Source organism: Podarcis tiliguerta (genome assembly GCF_965153285.1).
Source record: "Podarcis tiliguerta genome assembly, chromosome: 9".
NCBI lineage: Eukaryota > Metazoa > Chordata > Lepidosauria > Squamata > Lacertidae > Podarcis > Podarcis tiliguerta.
The window spans coordinates 45375810-45400063 of NC_139542.1; the positions used below are offsets into that span (position 1 = coordinate 45375810).

General features: G+C 44.4%; 2 protein-coding genes across 4 annotated transcripts; one reads left to right on the forward strand and one right to left on the reverse strand.

The window, feature by feature from the left end:
* Nucleotides 1-1369: 1369 nt before the first annotated feature.
* HMGB2 (high mobility group box 2) lies at nucleotides 1370-5570 on the reverse strand. Of its 3 annotated transcripts, none has more exons than XM_083457620.1 (5): nucleotides 5332-5570; nucleotides 4710-4893; nucleotides 3278-3420; nucleotides 2971-3145; nucleotides 1370-2477 (listed from the first exon to the last, which is right to left on the reverse strand). In XM_083457620.1, exons 2-5 carry the CDS (start codon nucleotides 4857-4859, stop codon nucleotides 2310-2312), a joined length of 636 nt encoding a protein of 211 aa, XP_083313746.1. In that variant the 5' UTR covers nucleotides 4860-4893; nucleotides 5332-5570; the 3' UTR covers nucleotides 1370-2309. The 3 variants fall into 3 exon arrangements, with proteins under 3 accessions (XP_083313746.1, XP_083313748.1, XP_083313747.1); XM_083457622.1 differs by having other exon boundaries at nucleotides 5434-5532; XM_083457621.1 differs by having other exon boundaries at nucleotides 5357-5519.
* A 10260-nt stretch (nucleotides 5571-15830) lies between these two features.
* Nucleotides 15831-24029, forward strand: SAP30 (Sin3A associated protein 30). Its single transcript, XM_083457609.1, has 4 exons — nucleotides 15831-16805; nucleotides 18982-19104; nucleotides 20718-20816; nucleotides 22506-24029. The coding sequence occupies exons 1-4, from the start codon at nucleotides 16467-16469 to the stop codon at nucleotides 22626-22628; spliced, it is 684 nt and encodes a 227-aa protein (XP_083313735.1). The 5' UTR covers nucleotides 15831-16466; the 3' UTR covers nucleotides 22629-24029.
* The last annotated feature ends 225 nt before the right edge of the window (nucleotides 24030-24254 follow it).

Consider the following 24254-nt stretch of genomic DNA (forward strand, 5'->3'; position numbering starts at 1 on the left):
TAGTTCTTTTGTTCTGAACTTTCAATAAAGCATTGAAGTATGGCACACCTTCACCTATAATCTCAAATTCAATCTTACCACCTCATACAGCTTTGTGCACAGAGCAGATCTTATGTAAGAGTGTATGCTGAAGATGACTTAAATGCTATGGCATAGCTATGGCGTGACACCATTGAACTTTTGAAGTGGCATGTAAAACAGCCATACCAGTAGCATCACCCAAGGCCTAGAGATAATATTGCCAGCACTATTCACTGCCAGAACCTTTAATGGATGCTTTGTATCTACTGTGTCAGTGCAGTAAGAAGGTGAAAAGTAGGGTTTTCTATGTCAGCCCAGGGTCTGTATTGAGGACCTACAGAATACAAGGTCTAGATACTACAAAACAATATTCTTAAGTTAAAACTAGGAAAAGTTTCCAAGACATGAACCAGTAACTTTGCATCATTAGCAAGCTATGAAAATATATTAATGTAGTAGTCTTGAAGGCAATAAATCAGCCAAATAGTTACATTTTTCATTTAAAAGATCTGATGTAAACATCAGTGCCAACTAGTCTTGCACAGGGACAGGAAACCTTTTCAACTGTCCCATCCCTTTTGTAGGCAACCTTATAGGGGCTGCATGTTTGGCTGGAGGAAAGTGAGTTTTGTACAGAAACTGTTACTTCCCAGCCACAAGAGTGTCTCCAAGCAAACTAAATACTGCAGTTCAGGATCTCTGTTCACTGGCTGATTCCAGTCATGCAGAAGCACTCAAGGAGGGCATGGAGCAGATAACGAAGCAGCATGACTTGGAATCTGGAGGCCATTTAAATCCCAGGCCTGAAGTTCCCCAATCCTAGTCTAGAATCATGTAGTCTTTACACCACTACCTATAAAAGCTTGTCTACAAGCAAGAATGCAGGAATGGCTCCTGTACTGCACTATATTGAGGGGTCCCCTAGCTATAATGAGCGAGTTTTAATCTCCAACATCCCCCAAAAGCTTCTGGTAAAAAATTTTTTTGGAAGACTAATCATGCAATACAGTATTTCTGGACAACTTTGTCAAAAGGAAGGCCATGTATCTGATTTATAGGAATTAAGTGTTTCCTTATACAACTATGGACCTGACACACAAGCAATATTTGTAACTTAAAATGGGAGGCCGCGAACACAGAACTCAGTGCAGCATATTTCTAAGCATTTTCAAAAAGGTGCACTTAATGCTAGCCCACATTACGCCTGTAGTATGAAGGGAGAAGCTTAGGGAGTTACGTTTTTATTCCTTACCTTCTACATGTGCCACACTAACCTCAAATCAAGCAACATCCAAAACCAACCCATGGCTGTATCATGCCATTGCTGCACAATAAATCAACTCATCTCTAATGTGGCCAAATTTGACATTTTAATTTTCTCCTACAGACTTTTTAGGTCTGAACTTACACAAGATTTTTCATACTACAAGCCCCACTTCAGAGTACCACTTTAAGAGGCATGTGATACACAGTCCTAGTTACGCAGAGGAACATTTGCAATGCTGTACAACTGGGAGTGGGGAACCTCTGGCCCTGCCCTTGTTCCTGAATAACTATCATCAGCATAGTCAGGGAAGGGAATTGCTGTTCAACATATGAAGGGCCACAGGTTGCCCACTTCTGCTTTATGTGAAAGTTGCTTGTAATTACTCCAGTCTCAAAAGTTGCAACATGAATTAAGTCTAACATGGCTTCTCTAAGTCAGCCTTCTCCAACCTCATGCCTTATTAATGTTCTGGACAAATGTCCTTAAATCCAGAAAGAGTAAACTGTCAAGGAAAATGAGTTGCAGCTCAAAAACTTTTGAGCGCACCAATTGAGAGAAGGCTGCTTTAAGGTTACCTTACCCTTCATGACATTACCACAGGCATATGCTATAATTTCCAACTGTTTAAGCAAATTAACACTACAGTATAGTAACAAGAATAATGTACATCATTTTATTACAAAATTGTTAAAAAAGTAATACAATGCAATAGTATGCAAGACAAGGTTGACTACCAATTTTACTACCATTTTTTTAACTCTGCTCAAAATCAAGCTGTCACTGAATCCAAAGAACCATTAAATATGCCTGAACATTTGACAATATCAGCTTTTAAAAATCTAACAGTAGTGGCATTCAGCTACTACTTACATTAGAATACAGGTCTTCCTACAATCACATTACCTATACACAATTCTGTACAGTTTTTATACTGAAGCTAACAATGAGCTGCACTCGACTTCACATTCTTAGCAAAATCATTGACTTTTGAGCACAAAATCTTTACAGCAGCTTTATAACTTCACTCTTCGTCTTCATCTTCCTCCTCCTCCTCATCTTCCTCCTCTTCTTCGTCTTCTTCCTCATCATCATCTTCTTCAGGTTCTACTTTCTTCTTGGAGCCTGCTGGCCTACCTGGACCTTTCTTTCCTGCATCACCCTTCCCCTTGGCACGATATGCTGCAACATCCTGCAACAGCAATGCAAAATTTAGTTTGAAAAAACACATCTCCAGAAAGATAAATTGGAATTTCTTCCCATTTGTTCTTTGGGTTGCTTCCCGACACTTTCAAAACATGCTCACAGCATCTATCACTCTCCCCATGGCAATCATCCTTGCTGCCATGTCCCTTAACAACAACATATAATGTAAGACTATGAACCTTAAAAACAGCAAACAATGCTACTGGAAGACTTTTGCTTTTTACTGAAACCAGTTACTTTTGCATAGTTTTCCGCCAAGGGAGCTGTTCCTTAGGTGGTCTTCTAGTAGTGTTCTCAGAGCCAGTACCATTTACACTCACCAGTAGAAACTGTACCCTCAGGCTATTTTCTAGGTCATTACTGTACCAACATTAACTTTTGCCAAATAATCAACACTAATTTTCAGTTGGCAATTCAAGGTCCCAAATAGTAAAACCATGATGTACATGATTAACAGAAAACTAAAAGGAACACATTACCTTCTCATACTTCTCCTTTAGTTTTGCTGCCTTCTGCTCAAAGGGCTGTTTGTCTTTTGCTGTTTGCTCAGACCACATTTCGCCTAGTTTCTTTGCTGTATCACCAATAGACAAACCTGGGTGGTCGCTTTTTATCTTTGGGCGATGCTCAGAACAAAACAGGAAGAAAGCAGATCTACAGGATGAACAAGGACACTGTGTCAGACAACTTGGCATGATTTCAGATTAAGGGGATGATAGAAATGTTCCACTCATTTTGAAATTAACTTACATGCAGACCAAAAAATCATATCTTTGATAAACTTACGGTGGTCTTTTGGGGGCGTTGGGGTCCTTCTTCTTCTTCTTCTCCCCTTTAGGAGGAATATAACTTTTCATCTCCCTATCATAGCGAACTTTGTCACCCTTTGCCATGTCTTCAAACTTGCCCTTTTCTTTTGCTGACATTGTCTGTAGGGAGGGGAAAATGGATGTTAAAACCACATATATTTAATGTTTGGGAGCCTTGGCAACAACCATCCACTAAATACTGAGAGCAACATCTCCACATATTATATACGTTACGAAAAACTGCAACAATATACTAGAAGTCAACAATAAGGCAGGCACCATATCCCAACAAGCCAATTTGTTTTTTCCACTATGCTACTTCCTATTTTTCCAGATTTGCTTTAAAGCCTTTTGTTTAGCTACAGACACTAGAAAGGAAAAAAATGAATTCCTGCCAAACAATGGTTGTAAGAATGAGTTGGGACTTACAGAATTCTCATACAACCAATGAGCACAAGCATTTATTACAAGTCCAAGAATGGGCAAAATAATATTCTGTTCCTCCCACAGACCATACAGAAGACATTCCTTTTCCAATACCCCAGAAACTGCCTGGAACAAATATACACATATCTAAAATTTATTAATATTTCTTGCTGATTTAAAGTGGGGAAGGCTTAAGTAAAACTACACTGCCAAACCTACAGTTGGTATGTGAACCTCCTCATAACATATTCCAGTTCCTTTTAATTGTAGTTTAATGAGAATGTGAAGGAGGCACGGGCAAGAAAGTGCAAACATTAAGACATTCCAGTAGGTGGCCATTTTCAATCTGCTTAACCTTAGCAAATTTGCTTTTGTAAGCTATCCTGGCAATTTGCAAGTTTGTCCCGAAGAGCTGAGGAGTTCAAAGAATATTATGGAAATACTCAGAACATCCAATAGTTTTCTGTAATGTACTGTAATGAAAAGCATTTTAACGTGGGGAGTAGGAGACACAATTTGGCAAACGCGGTTTGGAAGTAGCTTAAAAATGCACAGCAGCCTTTATTGTTGCAACATTTCAAAGAACTCTCCTTACAAATTTACGGGCGGGGTTTCACCATGCCTTTTTAAAAACCTGCTAACAGCCTAGCAAACTTTGAACTTGCTCTATTCCTTCCATCCCCGCTTACAAAACCCAGCCGCTCCTGCAACTTCGCACTGTTAGAAACTGCGGCCGCCGAAAAAAGCTCGGCAAGGGGGTGGAGGAGGAAGGGAAGCTGTTTATCAGGCGGGCCCGCTGGCAGGCCCGACTCCAGCTCCGTTCCCGCCTTTTAAGTCCTTGGGCGGGCGCGAGCAACTGCAACGCGCGCCAACGCCGCTGGGAGGGGGAGGGGGGAGCTTGCTGGGAGGCGGCGCCTAGCCGAGCAACGCCAGGCGAGGCGGGCGGGCCCTAGCTGGGCCTGGCCGAGCCGCTTCTTGCTTACCCGCCATTTCTCGGAGCATTTCTTGGAGAAGTCGGAAAAGTTGACCGAAGTGTCCGGGTGCTTCTTCTTATGCTCCTCGCGGCACGTTTGCACGAAATAAGCGTACGAGGACATCTTGCCCCGGGGCTTGTTCGGGTCGCCTTTGCCCATGGCTGCGGCAACGGTCCCTGATCGGTGGGGAAAGCTGGGTGGGTTGCGGGGGGGGGGGGGAGAGAAAAAAAGAGGGAGGGGAAATTAACGAGTTAAGCAACGCGGAAAAGAGGCCGCGGCCGCTTACAATGAGGTTCGCATTCCGGGCCTTCCTCCCCTCGCGCCCCCCCCCACGGCCTGTGGCGACACTTTCCCGCCCAAACTACTTCGCCCCCCCCCTCCTCCGCGCCTCACCACCAACCGCTCTTTCGAGGCTTCTTCACGGGCCTCGGAGAGGCTAGAAATTCATTCCTCCCCTCGCGCAAACTCTTTCCTGCCCGAAAAACCCCCGACGCCTTCGCCCCCTCAGCCTGCCCCACGGCTCCCGGGTCGCGTCAGCCCCAAACAGCCCAGTCACCGTTTCTCAGCCGCGCCCCAGAGCTCAAGCCGCCCCAGCCCCGCTTTTCTAAGAAAGGGTGGGGGTAAAAATTACACGTTTGTGGTACTTAGCCCCTCGCCTGGTGGAGCTGAGGAAGAGAAGCAGCGGCCGTTGGCGACGTCGAGAGAGGGGGGTCAAGTAAAACGCACAGATCACCTTCCTTCGCCGCAGTCGAATGGGTCGTTTCCAACGCACTTGATAGCCTCTTGTTTTCCACAGCCCTACCCGCCACAGCAACTTTACCCGCAAAGCTCGCGGCCGGGCCCGCCCCTTCAGCTCTCCGGTTGGCTGCCTGGCTGGTTTGAACCTCGTCAAGCCTCGCCCCCGCGCCTTTCGGAGCTGGCGATTGGCTGAGGGCTCATGCGACGCCGCCAGCAGAAGTCGCTATGTTCGGTCGAGAAAGGGGGCGGGAAGAAAAGAGGGCGGGGGGAGGGGATTGCTTGCGCTTCATACCCGTTGAAACCGGTTAGGGAGTGTGGAGAGAGTGGGATTAAGAGCGCGCCTCCGATTGGAGGGCTGGTAGGGCTGGAGGGAAAAACCCGCAGAAACCCCTGCCATTGGCCAAGGCATAAACCAGGAGTTGCTATTGGTCCGAGGAAGGTGAAATCGCGTGGTTTAAAAATACAAAGGAGGGAGGGGGAAGGGAGAAAAGTGAGAAAAACAAGAAGAGTTCCAGAGAAATAGGGGGGAGGGGGGGGAACATCTGCGGGTGGCAACAGTTTTACTGTGTTTGAGAGGGAAGGAAAACAGCTCGGGCGGGAGCGTATATGAGTTTGTGCTTTGCTCCTTGTTGTAAAGCTGTTGGAAGCTGCACTAGCCTCTGGCTTTAAAGAGAGGGCTGCACAACATTTGCCCTTTAAAAGCGGACGGGCGGGTGGGGGCGGGGAGAGAAGTCTTGTCCTCAGTTGTCCATTCAGGGACCTTGGACGCCCAAGTAACCGTGCCCAGGCTCGCCGGCCGCCTTTATCTACCGCATGTTTACTCAGAAATTACTTTTGTCTTCTGCAAACCTTGCTCTGGCTGGAGTGAGGAAGCGGCTGCAAATCATCCGTGTAGATGATTTGCTGCCTTTTGAGGAAGTACCTCACACCCCTCTTCGCCATTCTTGCTATAGCAGATGTAACACGGCTGCACGCCTTGCTTCTTTCCCGTCTTCCTGCCGAGCCTTGGGTTTTTTCCCCTCCTTTGCTCGCTTGAGGCAACTTGAAAAGTTTTCGCCTTGCCGTCGCCACCTGTTGCTGCTTCTCTTCGCTGCTTCCACGCCGTCTGCCTCATGGTCGCTTAGCCAGCTGTCCTTTACTGTAAAAGGCTGTTGTCCCATAGTCTGGCCAGCGGTGGCTGTCCCTCATCGATCCTCTTTAGCTCCCAAGGGGGTGGGGGGGTGGAAATACGGTTTTTGAACATCTCAAAAGCAGAACAGCCCCTCGTCGTAACTTTCAGGGCTGTTCTGTGTATGTGGGGTGGGCAACTTCCCCGCTGAACCATAATTGCCAGAATTCATTACTATTGTTACGATATTTAAAAGGAGTAAGTTTCTATTGACTGTAGAGCCTGAGATAATAAGCAAAAATCTACAGGTACCTTCCCCCACCCCAAAGGACCCTGATCCCACCTTTCAGTGTTTTACTTTGCTCCTCCTCCTTGAAAATTTTCTACAGGTGCCCATGATTGACAGACTCCCTTAAGCATAAAGAAGAGGCATTTGATACGCACACTTACCTACTTGTTAGTTTTCATTTATTTCGTGGACGTGGACAAGATAAAATATTGCCAGTCCTCCGTTACGTTTCAGAATGGATAAAATGTAGATTTATGTTCTGGCTGTATGTGCAGTATTTTTTTCCATCATGTGTAAGAATCACATTTAGCTATACAGTATTGATCTGTTTCATTTGATGGGCCTAAGGGGCAGCATCCAAAAACACTGGGAATACTCCAAAGGCACCTGTAACAACAACACAACTACACATTCCCCATCCTCTGATGAGATACCTGATACAGCATTAAAAAAAAGAAGTCTAGTGTGTGTGTTTGATTAGAGGTTCCAATATAATTCCCCATATTTACTGTGTGGTGATCTTAAGGGAATAGCTCCTCCAAACTGTGTGGAATATAAATGTGCTGCTTTCATTTGGTACAGTATTGGGTCCCTCCAGAAACAAAATGGTTAGCTTGTGCTCAAGTGAGACACAAACAAAGGAATGAGTATAGCATATATTCCTCAAGAAACCCATGATCATGGATATAATGTGCTACTCCCCTAAGACAACCTCACTGCTCCTGTTAATCTTGTGTTATAAGACTATAAATTCCAGCAGTAAGGATGAGCAACTAATGTTGCAACAAGTTCTGATTTTGCTGAAACACAGAAATCAAGCCTGCTTAATTTTTTATTTATGGTAGCACTTAAAGGCACGGCACCTGGGTTGGAAGGGGGTGGAGGAGAGGAAGCAGCATTTTTAAAACTGTTAGTTGGTAGTTTAAAATTTTAATGGCTGATCTATTAGAGTACAGTACATATCTAAGTGGCTTTTAAAAGGGGGTAGCAACCAGACAATTTCATCCATTACATACAAAAGCAAACTATGCTACTGTGGTAGGACTGGGGCTTGTATTGATGCTGGTTGCACAGAAAGGCCTTACCAAGGTGCATAAGGTGAGAAAGGGTTTTACTACTATGTCTTACCCTCACACATGGCTACTATCCTCCTCTTTCCATACACACTATACAGTGGTACCTCAGGTTACATACGCTTCAGGTTACAGACTCCGCTAACCCAGAAATATTACCTCGGGTTAAGAACTTTGCTTCAGGAAGAGAACAGAAATCGTGCTCCGGCGGCACGGTAGCAGCAGGAGGCCCCATTAGCTAAAGTGGTGCTTCGGGTTAAGAACAGTTTCAGGTTAAGAACGGACCTCCGAAACGAATTAAGTACTTAACCCTAGGTACCACTGTACCTTCAAAGCACATCCTTTCCCTCAAAGAATTTGGGGCAATGTAGTTTGTTAAGGGTTGCTGGGAACTGTAGCTCTGTAAACTACAGTGTCCAGAATTCCCTGAGGAGGGAAATAATGTACTTTTAAAGTATGGTGTGTACACATTAAGTTTCAAGGGGATTCCCCACCCTGACATATTTTTAAATCACTTAACGTTCTTTTATAGAATATGAGACAGCGGAGCAAGGGAAACTAATTCAACAAGTAACCATGATTTGTGTTCCCTGAGTGGGAAATGATCCACGAATGCAACATTTCCTAGCAACAACTTTTTAGACCACAACCCTTTAAAGTTTCTAGGTTAGGCCCATGCATTTTCATTTGCTGCCTCTTCCTCAACTCACTGAAAACTGCTAACAGAACGATGCATTGTTGTTCATTCCCAAATGGGAAATGGTTGTTTAATATCAGTTCACTAACCAAGATCTTAAACCATGTATGTTAGACTCTGGTTAGAAAACTGACCTTAAAGGAGCATTCCGTATTTTGGAGTATTGTCATTTAAGTTAACCAGGATTGGTGGGCTGCTTGGAAGAGGCAAGGGGGAGCACATGTTTCTGACTATTGTTTTCAGCTTCTGTGATCACACTCCCATTAACTGTGCACTCACTGCATTTCCAGTGCCAGGTGTTTAATCTGTGTTCACAGATGTTATCCAAAATGTGTATGTATCCTGCACTTTATTATAAAGTACAGCCTCCCCCGCCCTCAATCAAGTCCAGCTGAGCAATTAGCCTCTCCTAGAAGCAGCTGGGAAGGGAGAAGAGGCGTTCAGGGATTATTTTTTAAAAAAAATATGTAAGTTGTGTGTGTTTCATATTAATTAAACTCCCCCCAGTATACTAGTGTACTTGCTTAAAAAAAAATCAAAAGGCAATATGTGTTTTTTCATTGTAGTATATGCATTTTCATATAAATTGATATAATTATGCATTGCACGGGCATTTTGCAAAGAAATAAACTAACATACTCTACATCAAATTAACCAAATAGGTTTTGTCAAGGTATTTGCCACTGGCACAAAGAAAAACATGCTAAGGTTGCAATGCTTTATATATATATACCGGTAATTGGCATATCTCCAATTAAACACAAGTGGGTCTTAACATGCCTAGGATACATAATGAAATGAGTTTGATTTTTAAAATATAATATCTATTAGTATAAGCATTCAAATTTTCTATGGTCCTCAAGTCCTTCACTAGTAAATTTTAAAAGTAACATTTAATAGACCTTTCCACTAGGCATTTAAAGGCTATGTGTGAAGGAAACTTTTTGAAGTCCCATCAGATCTTCTTTTTTAGAAGTATTCTACTTTGCTGTACTTCAAAACAGCAGCCCTGGAGCTGTGATTAAAGAAACAGGCTTGCCCTTTATATCCTGGCACTGGGATTAAGCCAGATAGTTTCTTAAGGGAAATACTGGTAGTTTCATTCTGCCTTTATATTGTGGTTTCCTTCCCTGCAGAGTTGAAGCCATCACTGAAAGATTAGAGTAACAATAAGACAGTAAACTATTCAGAAAGAATCTGTCTTTTGCAGCAGAAAGTGCTAGCCAACATTTGGCACAGTAGCTTTTGGAAGAAGAGTTATATGGGAAGTGAATATAGAAGAATTAATCTTCATGTAACAGAATGATCTGCTTCAGGGCACAAGTTGCTAAAGAATGTTCCTCTTTCAGATGGTTGGGGTAGAAAATAGGGAAAGCAAAATAAACAAGGGATGAACATAAGCAAATGCTGTTACACATACTTAGGCTTCATCACAGCCAGGGATGGGGGTTTTAGCACTTACAAAGTATAGAACCATGAAATGAGATAAGAAATGAGATTCTGAATTTAACTTCCAGTTTGGCACTCTGATCCTAAATGTAACTTTCTAAACTTACTTGCTTCAATGGAATCTACTTTCAATTTTATTTGTATTTCCAACCCTATTGCTACAACTTTTAGAGTTAACCACCCCACCCCAAACAGACAACACTCAATGACTTTAATTCTTGCATGGGCAAATGCATGATTTAAAAGTCTTGTCTGTAAAATTAGTATTCCTAATGCAAAGTAAGATTTGAGTGACATCCAGCAAGTTTTTATTTTCCTACCAGCACATTGCATTACTAACAACCCTTTAAAATTGTTCAGATATAGCAGCTGGTTAAGAAAATATTTGCATTCCTCCTGACAACAGTAAACTCTTGGAAGCATGTGTTCCAGGATGTAAACTGACTCTTGTTGACTTTCAGATCCAATGCAGACATTGGTTTGGAGTTTCCAGGGAAACATTTGTGCCAATTCTAAAAGGCACTACTGTATACCTCCAACATGGGTTGCTTGTGTTGCAACCAGATGCTATGGATGTAACTTGGGCAGTCTACATCATCCATCCTTCAAATTCTTATTGAGTTGCCATTGCTCCCCTGCTGGGCACATGCCCCTTTCCCTTTGCTTGGTTTGGATTAGGTAGGTGGGTTTGGACTAGGTAGGTTGACACTGCTGCCAGACTGCTTCCAACCAACATCAAGGAGGATTTGTGCCCAGCCAGGCCACAAAACTAATTTGGCATAGCTGTAGTCATTACAGTGCCTGGCCATCTCTGCTTCAGATTCAGAGAAAGAAGGAAGAGCTCAGGTGCTGAGAAGGCCAGTCAGGGCCGTCTTAAGCATATCCAGTGCTGTGGTGCAAAGATCCCTTCGGCGCGCCCCCCTTTCCCAGAGTTGACCTTTTTTTAGGGCTGGAGGAGGCAGGCAGTGGCTGGAGGGCGGCTCCTCCGGCGGGAAAGAGGCAGAGGCTGGACGCAGTGCCTCCTGGCTCAGCTGGCCGCTTCATGCCACGGTGGCCACAGCAGGCAGCACACCAAGTGAGCGAAGGTGCGTGCACCGCTCCCACCAAGCATCGGCTCGGTTTCCCCCCCTTTTAGCCTTCTGGCACCCCACAGAATTCGGCTCCTGCAGGCTAAAAGGGGAAAAACCAAGCCGATGCTCAGCAGGAGCGGCGCGTGCACCCTTGCTCACTCAGCACGCTCATTGGATGTTCCCCGGACTCTCGCTTGGCGCCCTCCAGAACTTGGCACCCCACACCACTAGCCTCAATGGGTAAAACGGGCCTGAGGCCAGTGAACAGAAGAAAAATGAGTTAAACTACAATCCTGACTCCTCACAGTGAATAAGCCCCACTAAATTCAGCAGAGCTTTCTTCTGAGTAGACATGGTTAGGATTGTTCGGTTAGTTCATTAATGAACTATATGGCACCATCAAATGAGTATGGGGAGGTAGGTACAGTGGTACCTCAGGTTACATACGTTTCAGGTTACAGACTCCGCTAACCCAGAAATAGTACTTCAGGTTAAGAACTTTGCTTCAGGATAAGAACAGAAATTGTGCTCCGGCAGTGCGGCAGCAGCAGGAGGCCCCATTAGCTAAAGTGGTGCTTCAGGTTGAGAACAGTTTCAGGTTAAATACAAACCTCCAGAACGAATTAAGTACTTAACCTGAGGTACCACTATATTGATATATTCTTAGTGATTGTTCCTTGAGTTTGGAATTTATTCCACATACCCTGGGGAGCCCTGATGAAGTATAGGAATTTCCTGGAAGTGAATTTGTAGGTTTTACAAGTAGGCTTTCAATGGCTGTATATAGATATAAATATATGGTATCTATGTCTTTAATCTGATGTGCACATAGCAGGACTTCTGAGTAAACATACCTAAGGTTGTGCTTAAGTCTTTGAAGTGTGTGACTTCCCCAGGTTTGAGGGTAAGGAGGCGTCAGGTTTTCTCTCTCTTTCATAAATATAAGTAATTTGAATTTATAGAAACTGATTCAAGTCAAGCTCAGGTAGTTTTGTGTCCACGGGATTCCAGGAGCAGGATGGCCTTGGTAGAGTCAGTCAATATATTTTTATGGTGTGGATTGGGCCAAGTGAGCAAACTGAAACTTATTCCAGGCAAGACAGAGGTGCTCTTGGTCATTTGGAACAGGGAATAAAGGTTCAGCCTGTGCTAGATGAGGTCACACTCCCCCAGAAGACACAGGTTTACAGTTTGGGCATACTCCTGGACTCAGCCCTGAGTATGGATGCCCATGTCTCTGCAGTGCCCAGGAGTGCATTTGCACAGTTAAAGCTCATGTGTCAGCTACACCCATTTCTTGAGATGTATGATTTGGTCACAGTGATGCTTGCCTTAGTTACGTCCTGTTTGGATTACTGTATTGCACTCTATGTGGGGCTGCCTTTGAAAAGTGCTCAGAAACGTCGACTCAAGAGCTGCAGCCAGATAATTGAGCGGAGCTGGTTATAGGAAGTATACAACTCGCTCCACTGGCTACTGGTCTCTTTCCTGGAACAACTCAAAGTGCTGGTTATCAGCTATAAAGCTCTACACTCCTTAGGTCCAAGCTATCCAAAAGACCATATTCCCTCACATAAACCTCCCCAGGTTTTGAGATCTTCAGGTGAGGTCCTTCTTTTGGTCCTGCATCCTCACAGTCATGCTTGGGAGGGATGCAAGAGAGGGCCTTCTTGGTGGCTGCTCCCAGACTTTGGAACTTCCTCCCTAAAGAAGCCAGATTGGCTCCCCCCTTGTTGTCCTTCTGCTGGCATATGAAGACTTTCTTGTTCCAATAGACTTTTGGGAACTGGCTGGTTCTAATAAAGGGCTGGTGCCATGCTGTTTTTATTGTAATTATTTGTTTGGTTTTAATAGATTTTATATATGTATATAGCTCTACTTATTTCAAGGTTTAATTACTTTATTTTAAATTATTTTTATTAATTTTTTCCAACAAAAGTTACCATAATCAATACTAAATAAAACACACACACACACACAAATTGCATTTTACATTTCTATTACCCCGCCCCGGCTTCCCTCAACTTCCCTTTCTGATTTATCACTTATTCATTTCTTCTGCATGTTATTTTCTATACCTTATACTGTATATTGAAATTGAAATCATACCTTATTGACATATTCTTAACATTTTACCCTCGTATTTATATTTTCTATTTATATTTGTTAATTGTAAGTGTCTTAATCAAATCCTGCAAGTGAGTTCATTTCAGTACATTGTTTCTGTATATACCGTACATCATAAAAGGTTTAATTACTTTTTAATGATAGCTTTTTCTGTTGTTGTTTTTTTAGCAGTTCTCATTTTTATATATAAGCTGCCTTGAGTCCCTGTAAAGGGGAAAAAGCAAAGTATAAATAAATATATTATAGCAATGCTTTTTTCTTATTGAATGGGATAGGCAGAACATGAAAATTCAAGGCTCTGCATGTTATCACCAGAGTATCCTTGAAGAGAGGTGTTATCTGGACAGAAAGTAAACTAGCCAGTTTTCAGCTGTTCTGTGTCTTTTATACGGAGAAAATCAACAAAGCACACTATTCAATGCCAACAGATAAAAGCAGAGACATATAATAAGTATGTAATGCTTGAGGAATATTGGGATGCAGCTGCTCTGTCCTTAGATATTGCTTTGTCTACATTTTAACTGAACTTTCTACTTTTGACATGGAAATTAAATACATTGGGGATGTGGGGATGTTGCTGTCATTTATGCATGTCACCCCTCATTTCTCTTTCATGTCCTTCTGAAGGTATCCAGGCAACTGCCTGTGTAAACATTGCGGCTGCTGTTGCTGCTGCTGTTGTATTGGACAGTGTACAGAATTCTTCCTTCAGTCAAATAAAACCTTATTCCAAGTACTAAGAACTGCATCCTTTGAAAGTGCTTTCAGTTGCTTTTTGCGCAGCGAAGAGATTGAGCAGGGATGACCATCTTTAACACCTTATTATTTATTCATTGCAGTTATTAATTACTGTACTTTTCAGGGGTCACCCCCAGCAAAGCAACCTACCAAGAGAAATAAAAATATTAGAAACTCAGAGAATAAGGCATTGAGTTGAATCAGATGCAGACTCATAAGAATGGATAACACCACCAAGTTTCTCTTAAAGAAAAGAAATGGTAAATGATAAGTTTTCAAGGCCTTTTTTTGCAATTGCCAACCCTGAGGGATAGCTCAGTTGCTAGAGAATGAAACTCTTATAATCTCAGGGCTGTGGGTTCAAGTCGCACGTTGGGTGAAAGATTCCTGCATTTAAAAAAAGCAATTGTACATTATATTTTCTTTTTTCAGGACATGGTATAAAGCACTATGAATCCCAGTGCTCTGCATGTGTTGCTGCTGTTTGGTGGTGGTTGTTTTTTGAAGAGAGAGTGAGAGAAACCGCGGTGCCTGAACATCTGAGTGGGTCCACTGACTGAAGTAGCAAATGCAGTATGTACAGAAGCGGGGCTTTGCTTCTCATTTTAAATTGAAACATTGTTGGGTCCCATTGTATCATGAGTCACCCTCTTTTGGTCCAGATATAAGGGTTTTCTGCTTCTTTTTGTGAAGCCTCTTCAGTCATTCCACTTGAGTACACACAAATATTTTTTACAAAGAGGATTTTGTAGAATCGCGGCCGCTTAAAATCTCCCTGGTTTCAAGTGTAACTCTCCTCAGTGTTTTTACCCAAGGCCTACTTCTCTCCCCCTCGAAATGACGACGATCTCGGAGGCAGCGTCATTTTAACTGCCGGGAGATTATCTGCCCGAGTTTTGTATTTAACTCCGGACACGTGACAACACAAAAGGAGTTTCTCTCCGAGGCGAGAGCGTTGTGACGGAGGCGTCTGCCCTAATGGATGTCTATGAGGTGGGGAGGGAAATTTCATAAAATTGAGCCCCAGCCCCAAGTCTAGAGGCTACCTCCCCAAACACGGTTCTGAATGTGCTTTTGCAAACATGCAGCAGGCCCCAAGGAGCTGTTGGTAACGATTACAAAAGGTGTCCGTGGAGAGGAGGGGGCGGGCGCGCGGCGTTGCTCGGCTTTGCACTGTCACCGGAAGGCAGCAGCTGTAAATTCGGCTGCGCCGGGGCTTCCATGAACACAAATGGGAGAGGTTACTGCGGCTTGAGCTGCAGCAACACGAGGCAAGCTGCTCCATTTTCAACTTTTCCGAAGCATATCCGTTTCAAATGCGCTAACGGCTGCGAGGGGGTTACTGAAAGCGCCGCCTCTTGTGTAACTAATGCGCCCCTCACGTCCGCGGCTCTGGAAGGAGGAACGCGGTGCTTGCTGCGTATACGTACTTGGACTGCGTCTTTCTTCCTTTTTTTGCAGCCAAGCTAACAAACGCATTAATTCTTTCCCGTTGCACACATCCTCTAAGAGAAGGCGGAGCTGGGGGAAGGCGAGCGGAAAGACCTTTCTGGTGCGTGGTTTGCAAGCATCTCCCTCGCTACCAGCCAGTAAAATGGCCTGTTGTATTGGTGCGCGCGCGCCCAGGCGAGGAGACGCTTGCAAATTCGTCTGCTCGCTCCCTCGCTCGCTTTGGTAAATATACTTAACCCTGGCGGAGGGGGGCTTTGCGCCGCGGTGCATTTCGGGATCTGTAGTCTCTGGCCCCGTCCGCGACCTGAGCGAAAGCTGTGCCGAAAAACTACAACCCCCATGAGCGCCTGTGGAAGGCGGGGGTAAAAAGAGAAGGAGCAGGAATGGAGAGGGGGGCGGAGAACACCCCTAGCGCACACAGTAGGGCAGGTTGCTGCTGCTGCAGTAGCAACAGGGAAACCGCTGAAAAGTCCGCCGCACATGACATGAGAGGGAAGGAAGCGGAGTTGTTCTGCCCGTAGCCTGGAGGAGAGGGAGGCCAGCGCTTTGATTGCTCGGAGAGGGTGGGCGGCTGCGCGCAGTGCGGGACCCGCTGCTCGAAGGGAAGCGATTCCCTCGTCCTGTCCAGTCTTTCCATACACAGGGAGGAGGGGTGTTTGTGTCTTTCCTCCCTCCCTCCCGGTGTCCAGCGGAGGACGGCAGCGGAGCGGACGTTTTCTGCTTGCCGCCCCCTCTCCAAAGAGTTGGAGCTGCGGGGTTCAAGCCCCCTACTCTTCCCTCCCCGCTACCCCGAGGGGCTCGGCGCAGGCGGCTGCAAGGAGGGGATCTGGGTGGCTCTCGCGCCCTCGCCCGCTGCTGCCTTCCCTCCCCTCCGCTCCTTGACAAAAGGAGCGACGGAGGCGGCGTCTGAGCGTCCGCGGCGGGGCGGGGGGCAGCAGCAGCAACACCGCCCCGTTGAGTTGTACTTTACTTTCGAGGCATCGGCTGCCGCCGGAGAAAGCCCGCAGCACGGGCGGAGGTAGGCGATGAACGGCTTCGGCCCCGACGAAGTGACCCGCGGCGGGGGAGAAGCTGCCGCCGTCCCGGCCGTGGTGGCCAACGCCGCCGCCGCCGTGGAAGTCCTGCCGCCGCCGCCGCCCCTCCCGCAGCCGCCGGCCGGGCTAGGAGCTGCTTCGTCCGCCGCTGCGGCCACGGCGGCGGGCTCGGCCGGACCTCCGGGCGCGGCGGGCCCCGGCGCGGGACAGCTGTGCTGCCTGCGGGAGGAAGGCGAGCGGTGCAGCCGAGCCGCGGGCAACGCCAGCTTCAGCAAGCGCATCCAGAAGAGCATCTCGCAGAAGAAGGTGAAGATCGAGCTGGACAAGAGCGTAAGTGCCGGCTCAGGTCACTCGCTTTCCTTTGCCGGGATAGCTTTGTCGCCTGCCTGATCCCACCCGAAGGCGTCGCAGTTCTACGCCGCCTGCTCTCTCTCATTTCATTTCGCTCTCCCCCAGCCCCGCTGCAAGCACAGAAAACATCAGTAGCCCCCAGATCTCCTCGCTTAACATTGCACGCTGCGATGGAGGAGGAAACAAAAGCGAGTCGAGGAGGGGGGAAATGAATGGGCGAGATGGTCTTCCTTGGGAAGCCCAGTGTTACGCGGAATTCCTTGCCTTTTTGCCTCTTTGTAACTGGGCGACCTGGCTGGCGTTCAGTCCCCGGGAAATGCCCTGGAAGGGGGAGCCCAGCTAATAGCCATCGATCTCCCTGCCCATTCCCCTTGCAGCCCATCCATTCCCGGCCCCGGGTGAGTTAACAAGAAAGAAGGAAATCAATGAAAGGTGTTTGCGTGGATAGGCTGTTATAGCACCCTCTCCCTTTACCCGGAGTACGGAGGCAATAAAAGGCAGTTGGATTTGTTTTTTGCTCTGCTTTCTTCCCCCCGCCTCCCGTCATTGAATGGCTGGCCGTTGTGGGTTTCTCCCTGTTTCTGTTGTGTGTGCCCTTGCTGTATAGTTGGCTGCGTGGCTGACGTTGCAAAAGCTGGGCTACTGGTCTTTGTAAGTGCGGGTGGAAGTGGCTGCTCTCTCCTCTCCCCACCCCCCTTCGGTTTGGCTTTCGCTTCTTCCCCAACCCCCCTTTACAAATCGTAGTGATCGTGTGTGCACGTCTCTTCGTAAGAAATCCCGGTTCTCTTTCGCTTTCTCCCAGGACCAGTCGTGTGTGTGTACGTGTGTGCTTCATGGAGTGTTTCTGTTTCTCTAGAGAGGGCAGTACTTGGCTGCTCCGCCTCGTGCTGCAGTGTTGCACGTCCTACTTTTGCCACTGTGTCGTCTTCCCCTTGGCAGCCATCAGGCTCTCTCGTTATAATCCTTTCTCTTTCGGCGAAACACCCGCAATCGTAGGAAACCCTGAAGGCTGGTCGTCCGACTTGTCTTCCTCATTCTTCCCCCACCCTCACTCCCTCCATCATGTTTAAAGGAAAGGCGGAGAGAGAAAAAACCATTTAGTACAACAGACATTCCTCAAGTCGGAGCACGTTAACCTGCGGAGTAAATGTCTGCCGGCTCATGGCTCCCTATTGCATGGCTAACACTCTGCTTGCGCTTTTTAACTGGAACGAACAAGTACAGTATTTTGATCCTCTTTATTTTACCGACTCAGTTAAAAGTGCATTGTTGATGCCTGGCAGCAAATAAAGGTTGCTAATAACATACTGCAAATATAATACCAGGAGGTAACTTGAAGGGTTGGTGGGGGAAGGTGTTCCTCAGTTTGTATTATGAAAGCGATATTTCCAAGTAGTTCCTAGTAGATTTTCAGTCAATCCTGCAGGGTTTTTACTGTAAATCTATTGATAGTTCTGTGAGTATATTTAAGATTGCAGCTTTAGGATGCTGTTTCAACACACTTTCTAGGTAGTGAACCCAAGTGGAAGCAATGGCTTAAGTAAATATGTTTGAGATGTATGCTGTTAAGTGTCTTCAGGTTGGCATTTACACTCTCTAGTTTGTTTGTTTTTTTAAAGACAGTTTTTGTGTACAGATGTATTAAATTAAAAAGACCCCTTTGGCCCTGAATCTTGGCAGATGCTAACTCAGTCACAGCATCCTAAATTTTGGATTTTCAATCCAAAGAAACATAAGTTTGTATAGAGAATCTACTCTTGAAAGGTGGAAATAGTGTTTACATCCATTAACATACTAAATCTTATTAGAAGTAACAAAAAAGATGCGACTTTTGTCACTTTCCTATCCTTGTATTCTGCCCACTTTTGTGAAAAGGCTTTACTGAGTTTCTGATAACTGTATTTTTACTTAGCCAATGGGAATAAAATAGTGGTAAAAGGCATTTCCTGAGCCAAGCTGGTAACACTGTAGTAGCTTGTTAACGGAACAAGATTCCTCTGGCAGCTTTTGGTACCCTTGAATGTGTTTGTGGCTAATTTCACTTGACTCCTTTACTGAAAATCACTGGTGTCCTTTAGTTTGTGAGTTGTGAAGTTTGAGAATGTTGTTGCTGCCCAATGTTAACCTGTTGTTTTTTATTTTAAAAAACTTTCAGGCAAGGCATCTTTATATTTGTGATTTCCACAAAAATTTAATTCAAAGTGTCCGAAACAGAAGAAAGAGAAAAGGCAGCGATGATGATGGTGACTCACCAGTGCAAGATGTTGACGCTCCAGAGGTAGATTAATATTCCTGGTATTACCTGCATGTAGGCAAATGTTTTGTGGAGGCCATACAAAATGATGTTGTGATACAGGTGATACAGACATTATTTTTTATTACTGAATCCCACATGTTTTGTATGTTTCCTTTATTGTGTCTTGATTGTATTGACATTTAAGCTCATCCTTTCTTAAAAAAAAGGAGAAGTTGGGAGCATGAAGGTACAGACCAGTCTTTTCCAGTCTGCTGTTCTCCAGAAATGTTAGACTGCAGCTTCCATCTTCCCTGACCATTGGTTGTACTGTGTGGGGTTGATGGGACTTAGTTCAAAACAACTAAAGTGGGCACCAGGTTGAGGAAGCTAGTGCACTAGATGGCCCCAGTGTATGATCTGTACAAAATACTTGTCAGAGAGTTGTCTGTTTGAAGTTCCGTTTCGTTTGCTGTGAAGCTCCTTACTAGGCCTGCTTCACAATGTGTCTCTGCATTTTCCCACTGCCTCAACGTGCAGTGTGGATCATTGCATAGGCAGCTGCTGAATACTGCATAATGGCTATTAGTCCATCTAGTTAATAATTTTGACAACATCTATCCAATGTTCGAAGCAGGCTTTTCCCAGCACCTACTACTTTAGCTGAGGTACTTTAGCTGGAGTTTCTGGGGATTGAAACATGGGCTTTATACTACTACTACTACTACTACTACTACTACTAAAGGGACGCGGGTGGTGCTGTGGGTTAAACCACAGAGCCTAGGACTTGCCGATCAGAAGGTCAGCGGTTCGAATCCCCGCGACGGGGTGAGCTCCCTTTTCTCAGTCCCTGTTCCTGCCAACCTAGCAGTTTGAAAGCACATCAAGGTGCAATTTGATAAATAGGTACCGCTCTGGCGGGCAGGTAAACGGCGTTTCCGTGTGCTGCTCTGGTTCGCCAGAAGCGGCTTAGTCATGCTGGCCACATGACCCAGAAGCTGTACGCCGGCTTCCTCGGCCAGTAAAGCGAGATGAGCGCCGCAACCCCAGAGTCATCCGCGAGTGGACCTAATGGTCAGGGGTCCCTTTAACTTACTACTACTACTACTAATTTATTTCTGCCCTGCCCATCTGGCTGGGTTCCCCAGCCACTCTTGGCGGCTTTCAACAGAACATTAAAAACAGAATAAAACTTCAAACATTAAAAGCTTCCCTAAACAGGGCTGCCTTCAGATGTCTTCTAAAATTCGGATAGTTGTTTATTTCTTTGACATCTGATGGGAGGGCATTCCTCAGGGTGGGCACAACTACCGAGAAGGCCCTCTGCCTGGTTCACTGTAACTTCACTTCTCGCAGTGATGGAACCGCAAGAAGGCCCTTGGTGCTGGATCTCAGTGTCCGGGTTGAACGATGGGGGTGGAGATGCCTCTTCAGATATACATGCAAAACATGTAATCTACCATGTTTAGAGTTTAGGATTTCTGAGACTGCCTGTTCCAGGTGGTGGCTGCTGCTGGCATAGAAGCTTCATGTAATGCAATATACTTAAGAGGCCAAGGGAAAGCACATTGCCTAGAAAGTTCTGTGCAGCATGCACACTATAAAATAACTCGTTGACATGGCCCTCGAGTTAACAGAATCTTGTAATTCCCTTGCAGGTTGATCTGTTTCAGTTGCAAGTAAACACACTAAGAAGATACAAAAGGCACTTCAAATTACAGACCAGACCGGGACTTAACAAAGCACAGCTTGTTGAAGTACGTGCAATTTCAATTATTTATACTTTAGTAAAAAGAAAGAAACAATGTGCTAGATTATGTGGCTCTTTTGAACTAGAGTTCTCAAATCCTTGCATTCTGATGACTTTCTTCTTTCTTTTTTGCTGACTATTGCTATCTTGGTACACTTTCATACTGATGATTATGCAGCTTTCTGACAGGGTTAGGCTGTAATCCTATGAACATTTTAAATGGGAATAAATCTTGTGGGATTTGCTTCTAAGTAGACGTGCATAGGACTGTGTACATGAGATGTAACCAAGATTGCACACGAAACAAAATCATTTGGGATGCTGGAGTCCTAAGCAGGTAGTAAAGGACCCTCAAGGATACCTGCAAGTTGGATGGCTGGGCAACATAATGATGATATTTGGTATCGCTGCAAAGTGCCTGAGATAAGAGAGCGCTAATTCACATAAATGCTGATGGAGGTCTGAATTGACTTTAACCAGCTAAGAAAGAGGTCCTGCAGACATAGTGGAAAACTAATCGAAAATGTCAGCTGAGTATGCTGCAATGGTGGAACAGTGTATGATAATGATTCTTTTGAGCTTGTTGCATTGTGTGGGTCATCTTAGATTCTACAAAGCTAGAGGAAGCCTTCAGCTTAAGGCAGACAGGTAGTTCTTTATGCAACAACTTCTGGAATTCACTGCTTACCAGATGATTACTGGATGTTGTAATGTAGACAAAGGAATGGAGGGTGGCTATTAAGGCAAACAGTGTTTTTGAGATTCTTAGGGGTGTTTCAGAAGTTTGGAGATCCTTTTGGAATGTTTCATTTAGTTTAGCATTCTCAGTATTTTGGTATCATCTACAGACCTGGCTACTTCACTGTCTGTTTCTATTCTAGGTTGTTTTTGAATAATTAAATTCCCAGTCCCAGTACTACTATTTTGCAGCCCACTGCTCTTCCACACTTCAAAATGTTGAACTCTTGAACAAGTTTTCAATAACAACCGTTACCTTTTTGTATGGACTATTTTGTCTTGCTTGGTAGAACTATATCTCTCTCCCTGTTTAGGGACCAGACAATGTTGAATCCAGTGAGTTGGAGCTATGCTCCTTCCAGTTGCTTTTTGCTGAAATGGACAAATGGAAATAGTTCCCAGTGGCTCCAGAGTTTCCAGTTACCACCACTGCTTTGGCCTCTGTATTTGGACAGTTTAGGGCAGACTTCACCACTCTGGTGCCCTCCATATGTTTTGGTCTGCAACTTACACCAGTAACCGTTCTGGTTAGGGCCAATGAAAGTTGTAGTCCAAAACATATGGAGGGCAGCAGGTTGTTAACTGATTTAGAACATCTCATGGGTTGACTAGTTAAGTGATACGTTTTTGCATTGGATGAATGTAAGAAGAGCATTCTCTATTCCTTGGAAAATAGGGTAGAATGCTTTATCACTGATATTCCAAAACTTTTCTGGGAGTTTTTTCCACAAGGAAAGTGAGACAACAATTCTTTAAATCAGTATAAAATAAATGTAAATGTTCTAATACAATACTGGTGTCTTGTTCCTTGTGTGCCAATTAGCACCACCTATTAAGTTCTGATGCTCAAGTTCTAAGAACTTGTGTTTGAAAGCCAGGCTAGATTCTACTGTGTTTTCTTCATATATAATCTGCACAATACCTACTTATGTTCAAGGATATATATTTTTTCTTGCAGATAATTGGGTGTCATTTTCGGACAATTCCGGTGAATGAAAAAGACACTGTGGCCTATTTCATCTACTCTGTGAAGAACGATAAGAACAAATCTGATCTAAAAATGGACAGTGGTGTTCACTAAATAAGCAAACTTGAAACTCTGCAGGTGTAAAGACTGTTTTAGATTTGCTGAAGATTTCTTTGTAACTGGTATTCAGATGGAGAATTCTGATATTTTTCTTGGGAAAAATACTGCTCATAAATGATATTTCCATGGTAAAAATATTTTAAATAAATACTATTGGTGTTGCTGCACCTTCATGTGTATGGTGTCTGGCAAGTGTATAAGGCTATTACTGTATATTGCTTTTCAGTTTGTAAAAATAAGCTGAAATGTGGAATGCCCTCCAAAACTATCTCCTATAAATCTCTTCTGGGCTGGGAGGGAGACAGCTAATGGTGTCAAGGTCGTGCTTCATGATGAATTAATTTGTGCTTCAGTTGCAAAGATGAGTGGTTATATTTGAATAATACGTTAAGAGACCTTTGTGTAACACAGCTCTTAACATACTTTCTGAAGCTTTTTCCTTCTCAGTGTCATCTTTTGTTTGGTTCAAAAATGATGCCAAGCCATGGTTCAGAAATATTTCTTAGGGGTTGATATGATGTCTGAATTGGCAGACCATGACATATGGTTAGGGTGGCAAACCAGACACAGAAACCATGGTTTGAAATGAGTTTTAAAGCAATAATTTGTGCTATTTGACGGTTTTAACACAGTGCCTGAACTGACAACCTCTTGGTATGGTTGTTGCTCTACTGCCCAAGGTTGCTTTGCCATAAAAGAGGGGAATAAACTTGTAAGTGCTGAGAACAGAAAAAAATGAAAGCAGACAACTGACTATAAGGCAAGGTTTGTCTATGTGTGTGTTTAGAAGCTCCAACTATGGTTTGGGTTCTAAACTATGGTAATATAATCCACAGTTTAGCAAGATGTTCAAAATGAATCTCAATATTTGCTGTTGAGTCTTGCATACTTCCAAAAGAAGGTTTGGTTGCAGTTCCATATTAACTACCACAGTTATAAACAGCAAAATTGTTTATTGTCTAGTGCAGAGCTTTCCAAACTGTGTGTTGTTACATGTTAGCGTATCACGCGAATGCTCCCAGGGCTGGAAAGAGGTTAGTTTAACCTCCGGTTTGCTAGCAAAACTGAATTACTATGTCACGAAATGATACATGTCTAAAAAGTGTGTCACCAACATGAAAAGTTTTGAAAGCTCTGGTATAGTGCTTCTCCTATTGGGGGGTGGGGGTTATAGTTGACAAACCATTGATGGTGTATTACTCCCACAAATTTTAGTAGCTTTAAAAAAAGAGGACTCAGTGGCTTGTAGCCAGTATAGTATTCCCACTGGGGAATAGTGTTTTGTATTGCTTTCTTAAGTAATGTATTTTGCACTGTTTGACTTCTGCACTTCAGTAGTAGAAAAGAAAAACCACTCCTTTTGCCTTACTAAATATAACAGCTGTGATGTGAAAAGTGACTGTATCTGCTGTTTGTAATACTGTGGACTATCAGAAGGTGGTCCAGCGGTTTTCAGCACTATAGGTGGACTGTCACATGGGTCCAATGAGCAATTTCCAAGTTGATCTGCTTTTCTGTTTAGGATGAGGGGGTGTATATACAGCATCAGGGTTGCAGATGCTCCAGTTGCCAGTTAAAATAGCTAGGATCAAGCTTCTCCTAGATAGAGCCATGACAGGT

Excerpts from the sequence above, each read along its gene's own strand:
- SAP30 (XM_083457609.1), top strand. The coding sequence starts at position 16,467 with ATGAACGGCTTCGGCCCCGACGAAGTGACCCGCGGCGGGGGAGAAGCT. Across the intron at positions 16,806-18,981 it reads AGATCGAGCTGGACAAGAGC|GCAAGGCATCTTTATATTTG; the intron begins GTAAGTGCCGGC and ends AAAAACTTTCAG. Across the intron at positions 20,817-22,505 it reads ACAAAGCACAGCTTGTTGAA|ATAATTGGGTGTCATTTTCG; the intron begins GTACGTGCAATT and ends TTTTTCTTGCAG.
- HMGB2 (XM_083457620.1), bottom strand. The coding sequence starts at position 4,859 with ATGGGCAAAGGCGACCCGAACAAGCCCCGGGGCAAGATGTCCTCGTAC. Across the intron at positions 3,146-3,277 it reads AACGCCCCCAAAAGACCACC|ATCTGCTTTCTTCCTGTTTT; the intron begins GTAAGTTTATCA and ends TTCATCCTGTAG. Across the intron at positions 2,478-2,970 it reads TAAAGGAGAAGTATGAGAAG|GATGTTGCAGCATATCGTGC; the intron begins GTAATGTGTTCC and ends TTGCTGTTGCAG.